We start from the raw sequence: 9,738 nt of genomic DNA, 5'->3' as shown, positions 1-9,738 counted from the left end.
AAGCACCAGATGCCTCCCGCCCCAAATTAAAAAAAAAACAAAGACCAAACAACAACAAAGACTATTGCCTCAGATGTGCTTCACAAAAAGCAAATCTTTGTGAGGAAAGAAATCAGTGGTCTGATTGGCTAGGATTTTTCTCACTCAAGAACATGAACTACCACCATGTGAATTATGACTTACTAAATACACACCCAAGAGGAAAGGGAAATATATGTAAAAAGATATCAATTGTTAATTTACATGAGGTTATAAAATATTTTAAAAACTATGTACATGTTATTTAAAAGGAGGACCTCTGTAAGAAACTAGATGGTTGAACTCATTGTCATGTCCATAATACCAATCAGATCACTCAATTTCTCTCATTCATAACAGAAAATAAGCACATCTTCTATTTACATCTAAAAACATTTTGCTCATAGGTAGCAACTTTAGGGATTCACGTTAATTTATGGATCAGGTTTCACCAAAGGAGGAATTCTTCCTTTCAGTGTCTAACTAGTCTGTCCATGGAACCCAAATTTACAAGTTAAGCACTGTCACAACATAGGAATTTGAAATGCAAATTCATAAGTGGAGCAATCAGCTGAACTCACCCTTTTGATTGTGGAGCGAATCTTCCTGAAAGCATTGCTAAATTATACTGCATTTATATTATGGTGTAGGTGTAAAACATGGTGCCTATTCTTTAGCTTGGAAAAGCAAGTGAAACTACCAAGGGAAGAGGACATTTTCCTTTTAGCACATCCAGCATCCTACCCCTCCATCCAGAAAGGACAAGTGAGACCTGTTAATTCAAAGGGCAAAATAACTGCATTGCCTGATGCTCATGTACAAATGTATTCTATATATGTTAGAATTGCCTTATGCCAAAAAGATCAGATGCTTGATGCATGGGAAAGCTCTTGATGAGCCGGACTTCGGTAAATCCCAGCTCCCACAAAATTTGTTCATTCACAAGCCTTGGCCAAAGGTGTGGTCATGTGATCACATTAGAGGGTCTTGTAGCTAAGACACTGGGCACTGGTTCTAAATTCAGAGGGAAATCACCTGGAGTTTTTGATCAGAGGTAAACACTGTAGTGTTTTAAGTTTAGCTCAAGGCTGCTTGAATCACACTGAACTTTTGGGAGATGGCTCTCTAAATGAGCACAGTTATTTAGGCTCACCTTATACCTTACTTCTATTAGAATTTCAGGACTATTTTGCTGGGATCCACCTGGGCACACAGGCACTTGTTAATTTAAGGTCACAGAACTTTAATCGTAAAGAGCATTACAAAAAGGCTGTTTGGAGAGACAAACACCTAGTTTTAATGTAATTTATATTATGTATGACTACAGGAAAGATGGTTCTTAATTGCCTTTCAATCAGCAAAAAAAATGGTAAAGGTGAATACTGTTTTTAAAAGATTAATATGACTGAATGTAACAGTGCAAGTTTTGGGCACATTAGTAGAAATTCTAGCTCAGATGCTAGAATTTAAGAAATTATATATATTTTTTTCCCTTAAGAGCTACTTCTCTTTGTGATCCTCCTCAAAATTTGTCTGTATTGCTCTGTTTTACCTCAGGAAACAAGTATGGAAGAACAAACAGTCAAGAACAGTATTCTAAGTGCCAACAATAAACTTATTTGCAAAACCTCCGGAGTTGCTGTGCTAAAAATGCTGGAGGAAAAAAAAAAAAAAACAAAAAAAAAAAAAAAAACCCCAAAAAACACAGCAAAAAACCAGACAATTAAAAGGTATATGCACTGTTATCAAAATTTGTTCAGCCTTTAGAGAATAAATGTCAAATGCATTTTCACAACAATACAACAACTATTCTGAAACACACATTTGGAGAAGTGATTAAGACTTTGTAAGTGACATATTATGGACAAGACCTATCTTGAGAAGCTAATGTAACTAAATTATTTTCTCATATTTTATCTTTAGCAACACGTGAAAACCCAATGAATTAGCCACAGAATATTTTCAAATTGTCCATTTTAAGAAGTATTGCCTTGTGGAAAAAGCAAGTCCTCTAGGTCCAATCCGTGGGAGATGATACCATTCACAGCCTAAGATTCTTTCAGTTCAGCTATATTTTTATTCTGTCAGCCCAAAGAGAAAGATTTCCTCAATTAATGTTTTATAAAGGTTACTTTGAAAAAATTCATGTGTAAATATTTTGTCAAAGGTTAGAAGAGAAATACTGTGCCATTTGCCAGTCTATCTTAACTTAGTTTCCTTCTTTGACGCTGAACAAGCAAAAGGAATAAATGGATTATCAGTTCAACTAGTCAGGTCTGGCCCATTAGGAATATGCTTGCTCTCAGAAGATTAGTCTTCTGTATCTCTATCAGGAGAATGAAAATGAAATTCAGAATGAAGTCAGACATAAGATTCAATTTGAGGTTCTGACTTTTTAAAAATAGGAAATATAAGCTTCAGAAAACATTACATTTTCCTTATAGTTCCCTCGAACTGCCCGCTCCTAAATTCCACGACACATTTTATTCCAAATTATAAAGATGAAAACCACCAAACTAGTCCCTTTCGGCGGAACTTCTATTTAATGCTCAATAGGGTATACGTTGAAAAAGCCTCACATCAAATATGGCGCACACTGCGGTATTTCATGTCCAGGGTAGTTCCACTAACAGCCGTACTGCTAACAACGAGTCTTGTTATAAAAGGATCACCTGCACAGTTAAAAAGCAAACAACAAACTACACAGAGACACACAGCAAACCAAACATGTGTACACTTACTTCCTCAGTGGAAGAAGTTATATTTAGAAATGTACGAAAAATGGCTTTGAACACCTGCTATACCAAACACTTCTACAGACAAGAAAAAAAAAACAAAACAAAAATCAAACATTTGTTTTCCTGCTTTTTCTTTAATACAGTTGCCATCTTACATTATATACTGTTAGGTGCCTTCTTAATCGCATCTAATCTACTTTTTCGTTGCACCAGTCAGCATCCTAGGATAGAACTCTTATTACCACTCATGTTCACGGAGTACTGTTCGTAAGTACTAATTCATGGTTGGGCCATAATTAATGGATAGTGGTATTTTCTAAAAATGGATTAACGCACACATCCAAACCACATTAAATTTCCACTTAAGAGTTCATACATAGTCTATTTCCTTTCTATAGTTGCTATCACTCCAAATTATAGTTTTGAAATCCAAGAAGTGGGAAGAACGTCTTTTTGTTGTTGATGCTTCTTTCTTCTTTCCTTCCTTGCTCCCTCACTTTCATTCCTTTCCTTCTTTTTCTTTCTTTCTTAATAAGAAGATTAAAAGAAATGGTTTATTAGGGAAATCAAAATCTAGTAAACATCAAAAACTTACAGATCAGAGTGGTCACAAACTCATTTTGTAATGATGTTAAAATTACTGACAAAATGTTTTTTAAAAACAAAAACAAAAAAATCTAAAAACCAGCACACGCCAATGGTGTTGCTTTATTTAAGCAACTGGCGTTCCTCTATGCTTTTGAGGCGTTTCTTCCGGGGCTGTACAAAGTCATCATCTGAGTCATCACTAAATTTATTATCTTCTGATTCATTCCTGAATTCTAGTTTAGGAAACTTTTTTTCTGGATAAAGGTTCTTTAGAAGTTCTTCAAAATAGCTTTCAAGTTTTATACCAGCATTGGCTACTTCTGAATCAGGCTGTTGGATAAAAATAAAAACATGAATTAAAAACAAACATCAATATTTTAACAGTCAACAGTCAATAAAATAAGTAAATTTCTCACATTTTTGTTCCCTTTTAACTCAAGTTTTGGAAAAGTATTTATGCATCATCAATGATGTAAAGTAAAATAATAGCCTGGGGCTAGACAAAGTCTAGAGAAGGTCAGATAAGAAGTAAATAAAAGGCTTAGACTCATCTGGATTATTCTATAAGGGAGTGGTAACTACTTATTTTCTAAATTGTTTTCAACTTGTCAGCTATAATTTGCATTTCCACTTACCATATAATAAACCTTGGATAGTAATGTGGATAAAGTTTTCCTAATTACCTTTCATTCTCTGACAAACTTGAACTTTCAGAAATTTATACTATCATTGGTAGATACTCATCTCTTTTGTTGATGAAGTGTTTGATTTAATATTACTTTCGCATTGCTATTGTTTTTTGTTTTTTCCTCTTACCTCATTGAATTCGGCACAGTTTTGAAAGATCAATCTAAAATCAGCTACAAAATCTTCTGGCTTTGTATACATGGAATAATCTTCTTGTAGTCTCTTCTTGATGGTTGACAAGTCCATTGGATTTTTAATTATTCTATAATAATCAGGCACCTTTCAAAATAAATGAGATGCTGTAATAAAAATGACTAAATTCTACCTGTCCTAAATTAATTCTACAAGAGGAACCTTTTACAAGCAATAGTACACACACCCACACCCACGCACGCACATATCCCTTCCTGTCTTGTTAAAGTCCACTTAGTACTTGCAATCTGGGTCTGTATAAATCAAAATATGTACAAAGAATTTTGGGGGTCTTTATCTCAAATGAACAGTTTTTTCCCAACAGCTTAGGATATAGGACTAAGCCTCTTGAGAAACAACAGAAATCAGTCCGGAGGGGTGCCTGGCTGGGTCAGTTGGGAGAACATGCAACTCTTGATCTCAGGGTGATAAGTTCGAGCCCCATGTTGGGTGTAGAGATTACTTTAAAAAAATAAAATCTTAAAAAAAAAATCATTCCAGAGAATAGTAGGTAAGATGTATGAGACGAGAATATATGAGAAATGAATACAAGTTTTGGACCAGTTTGTGAACATTAAAGTGTATTCAAGATCAAAGCATTCTGTTTGTATTAATAAAACTATAAGATATGCATCAGATATAGGAAACTGACTATACATTCTCATAAATCAAGTTTCAAAAAAAAAAATCACCCTACTGTGTAAAAATGCACAAAATGATATTAATACTTACAGTTAGAGGAACTGGATCTTGAAAAGCCAGGCTCATTTCATGGCAATAAAGAAATAAAAGTAGGCGTTCACACTTCTAAGCAAAAAAATAAAATTAAAAAATGTAATAAAATAATGAAATCACAACTTATTTTTAACAACGTCATGGGTTTCAAAATACTAGAATAAAAATTAAAGCCAGATAAATACAGGAAAAACATTGATAGAATTTTCATCTCTTCAGTCATTTACTGAACTATATACTGTTTAATAGTTTGGGGTGTATGTGATATAGGAGAGTCCTTCTTACAATTATAGGAACAACAAGTGTCATGAGCAACCTATTTGAACCTCTTTAAAAATAAGTTTCCACTTAACTCTCCAAATTGTATATTGGATTATTATAATTATTTTACATTTTATTTTATATTATTTATTTATTTACTTATTTTTTTAAATACAATTTGTTGTCAAATTGGCTAACATACAGTGTGTACGGTATGTTCTTGGTTTTGGGGGTAGATTCCCATGATTCATTGCTTACACACAACACTGTATATTGGATTATAATTAATAATCAACAAGAAGAGCATATGTATGTAATAGATCCAGAGGTGGAACCTTTCCTATGGTGTGTCCAGTCCCAAGGCTGCCTGTCTGAATGCAGAAGGTCCCATCGGCTAGTTTTCCCTGCGTAGGGGTTTATCCCAGTAAACACAGTGTCGTGCTGGTAGTGTGTGTTTGGGCCCCTTCTTGCACAGTAACTTTCATATTGATTGTTTTACTTAATAATTTAGCAAAGGAACTTCTTTAGCACTAAAGAAGTGTTGATGTAGTAGCTTTTAATGTTAATTACAGTTAACTATATTAGGTGGCTTTGAGTTATAAACCCAGTACCACTGGGTAAAAGAATGGAATTATTTCCAGAAAGAATACGAAAACCCGTCTGTGGTGCCAATTCTCAACACATTAGGAAGAAAACTTATCTATAGTAAAAATAAAACAAAACAAATTTACTGAAGGTACACTAAATTTAAAACTCTGGACCACATAGAGGATACATGTTTTACCTTGTTCAAGTACAGTCTTTTAAGCTTCTAAAAAAATGTATAGACAGTACTGTGATTTTTTTTTTCATTTTAACCAGGAAAAGTCATAGGTTGTATCACTTAAGATTCTTACGCTCTTGTGAAAAAACTAAAGAAAAAAGAGGTCAGCATAAAATTTTGAATATACACTTCTTTGACTAAAGGCACACCTGCATTACAATAAGCCATCTAAACAAAAAAACTGTTTAGCTAACAGTCTAGGTTAGAAATGTTTAAAAAAACTTACCCTTTTATCTATTGGTGTTAATTTAACAAGGCCTTCACTTTTCTTTTTCTCTGAGTTGTGACTGGGAGCATCACAATCATATTCAACTTCTGGTTTAGATAAGTCCCGGCAGAAAGTACAAATCCACTCTCCACTGTTGGGGGATAGAGTATTTCTGAATTCCTTTTCTTTTTTTTTAAAGTTTATTTTTATTTATTTTGAGAGAGATATAGAGAGCAAGCAGGGGAGGGACAGAGAGAGAGGGAGAAAATACCAAGCAAGCTTTGTGCTATCAATGCAGAGCCTGATGCAGGGCTTGAACTCAGGAACTATGAGGTCATGACCTGAGCCAAAATCAAGAGTCAGATGCTTAACTGACTGAGCCACCCGGGAGCCCCAGGAATTTCTGAATTCCTAATGCATCATTTCTCCCATCACCATCTCACTTTCCCACATCCTCCATACCATCTATGATACAGATTTATTTATTTGGCATGAATTTTTATCACTGAGAATTTACTGCATATCTACTATGTACACAGCACCACGCTGAGAGAGCTTAAGAGCAGAAATATAATACAAGGGCCTAAGTGGTAAATGTTAGGCAAGGAGGTATGAAACACTTACATGAAAGAAACACTTAAAAAAATAAACACACACATTAATTTATGGCTGATGTGAGGCACAACTGTTATTTTCCCCAAAATGATTCATGGAAAAGAAATGTTCTTGGTACTATTCTTGCAACTTTATTATTTAAAAAATTTTTTTTAATGTTTACTTTTGAGAGAGAGAGACAGAGACAACGAGAGAGCAAGCGAGAGCGAAAGAGAGCAAGAGAGAGTGAGTGACCAGGGGAGGAGCAGAGAGAGAGGGAGACACAGACTCTGAAGCAGGCTCCAGGCTCTGAGCTGTCAGCACAGAGCCCAACGAGGGACTCGAACCCACGAACTGTGAGATCATGCATGACCTGAGCTGAAGTGGGATGCTTAACCGACTGAGCCACCCAGGCGCCCCCATTCTTTCAACTTTATTTTATTTATTTATTTATTTATTTATTTTTTTCAACGTTTTTTATTATTTTATTTTTGGGACAGAGAGAGACAGAGCATGAACGGGGGAGGGGCAGAGAGAGAGGGAGACACAGAATCGGAAGCAGGCTCCAGGCTCCGAGCCATCAGCCCAGAGCCTGACGCGGGGCTCGAACTCACGGACCGCGAGATCGTGACCTGGCTGAAGTCGGACGCTTAACCGACTGCGCCACCCAGGCGCCCCTCTTTCAACTTTAAATGTGGAATTAAATTTTAAAAAGTACAGTGTTCCAAGAACTAAAGAGATCAACGCAGTGGCTGCTCTTCCCCATCATCATCAGCAGGAGCAGCATCTCAGAGTTGGTTGGAAAAGGTACTTGAGATATTTGTAAATGATACAGCTCAATGCTTGGCAAAAACATGCAGTAACTGTGGCCATTGCTATGCGTAAGGATCACCGTTTTCTAGGGTAACCATCTGTAGTAATTCAAAGGACCGTTTTTTTTTCCCTTCTTCTTTACAGAGTAGATTTTTGAGAGAAGCGCACGAAATGGGAAGCAGAGTATCAAAGCCCCTATGCTGAAGAATCCATTTGTGTGAAGTGGGTTTTCACTGAAGTTTTTTACAAAGTTACAACGAGCATCAATTAATTATTATTTCTAGTGAAAGAATGTGGGAAAGGGAAGTAAGTACCATCTTACCTTGGAAAATTTGCCAAGGTGGGCACATGACAAGAAAGATGAAACACTTTGGGACACTTCTCACAGCACAGGAGCTCCCCTCCATTCTGACAAACTGCACACCAGTCCTCATTGGGGTCGTCCTCTTTCCTGGTCTCTCCGACATGAACAGGTGACTTCTGGGAGGCATCCGGCCACTCCGACTTTCCATTGGAGGAATTTTCTTGGTGAAGTCCAGGTTGATCTCCTGTGCTATCAGGAGCATCTGACCTTAGCACAGACTCCTCAGAGGTAGAGCTCTGACTACTATTTAAGAGCAGGGAGGTGAGTATGCTCCTTGGATAGTTGGTCTGCAATGGAAAGAAGTTAAGAGTATGTGTTTATTTCTCAAAATTGGCATTCTTCATTAGCACTGCTGCAATTCGGGACAGTAGACTGCTCTCTCATAGGCACCTGGTTACTTCAAAAGAGCCTGTGAATATGTATGAGAACAGAAGAGGTTTACTCTAATAGAGTCCCCAAAGGTAAAGAGGACCTGAATCTCTACCAAAAACTATCATCAAAATAGAAGATCAGCAGGGGTGCCTGAGCAGCTCGGTTGGTTAAGTGTCAGACTCAAGGTTTAGTTCATGAGATCAAGCCCCACGTTGGGCTCTGGGCTAACAGTGCAGATCCTGCTTGGGATTTTCTCTTTCCCTCTCTTTCTGCCCCTCCCCTGCTCTTTCTCTCTCTCTCAAAATAAATAAATATTAAAAAAATTATATCCAGACTCAAAATATGTCTACTGTTGGTTTTTCATTCATAGAAAAGTATTGTGCTTTAATTCTTATAATTAATTTCACTTCTGCAAGAGCTATTAATAACTTTAAGATGAATCTAAATTTTATGTTGGGGCCTGGGATGGTAAAATTTTTAATAACAAAATCTATGATTTCCTTTAAACTTTTAATATTTAAAGTAATAAATGCAAATTTAGTTAAAAGCATCATTACATAATCTCATTCCTCAGAGGCAATTATTTTTAAATTATTTAGCTTTTCTTTTGCTATTTATTTTTAAATAATTTGCTTGTATTGTAATTTCTCAGATTTTCAATTTTAAACATATTTTCAGTCTTAAATGTGGGTATGTATATTCTTTATGATGGAAGATTAGATTTTTCCTTCCTGCCTCTCTACCCACTCCTTACACACATACACACCACTCATGCCACTTTCTTAACGCTTTATGAAGTAAGTATGTATGTATGTATTTATTTGGTACCAGTATAACTTTATGGCCAACATCTATTCCAATTGGTCAGTATCATTGCTGCACTGGTTAAGTGTCCTGAAAAATCAATTTCTGGTTAAATTCATGTTCAGGTTATATCCTGATTATATCTAGTTTTTAGTTAAATTTGTATAATACAGGTGTTTGTTTATACCACTGTAAGTATAAATATTGTTCATCACATAACCACAGAATGTACTATGACTACACTTCCTTTTTTTGTCTTTTTGTTTTTACTGTGATTCAATTCTTCCTTCCTTCCTTCCTTCTTTTCTCTCTCTCCCTCTCCCACCCTTTTCTTTCATCTGCTTACTTTTCTAAATACTATATCTCTAAGTCATTCTCACAGCCTCCAGTAGGGTTATAAAATGCTTCCCAATACTGCCGAACATTTTTTTTTTTGCTCTTACATATATCCCTACAGAGTCTCCCATCCTCCCTGCTACAGGATGCACCAGGGGAGCTGTTGTACTGGGAAGTACTCTTTGTCTCTCTTCTGGGATCTTAT

General features: G+C 35.9%; 1 protein-coding gene across 2 annotated transcripts in view; it reads right to left on the bottom strand.

Moving 5' to 3' along the window:
* Positions 1–2,870: 2,870 nt before the first annotated feature.
* TRIM24 (tripartite motif containing 24) overlaps positions 2,871–9,738 on the bottom strand; it is a 109,924-nt gene continuing 103,056 nt past the window's right edge. For both annotated transcript variants that reach the window (XM_049641925.1, XM_049641926.1), the window contains exons 15-19: positions 7,980–8,308; positions 6,269–6,401; positions 4,956–5,030; positions 4,161–4,310; positions 2,871–3,674 (exon numbers count right to left, since the gene is read on the bottom strand). In XM_049641925.1, coding sequence (XP_049497882.1) covers positions 3,465–3,674; positions 4,161–4,310; positions 4,956–5,030; positions 6,269–6,401; positions 7,980–8,308 — 897 coding nt within the window. In that variant the 3' untranslated portion in view covers positions 2,871–3,464. The remainder of the gene's footprint in view (positions 3,675–4,160; positions 4,311–4,955; positions 5,031–6,268; positions 6,402–7,979; positions 8,309–9,738) is intronic.

Source organism: Panthera uncia, chromosome A2 (assembly GCF_023721935.1).
Source record: "Panthera uncia isolate 11264 chromosome A2, Puncia_PCG_1.0, whole genome shotgun sequence".
In the NCBI taxonomy this organism is placed as follows: Eukaryota; Metazoa; Chordata; class Mammalia; order Carnivora; family Felidae; genus Panthera; species Panthera uncia.
Note: the sequence above shows the minus strand (reverse complement) of the source record. Positions and strands in the feature narration are given on the sequence as shown.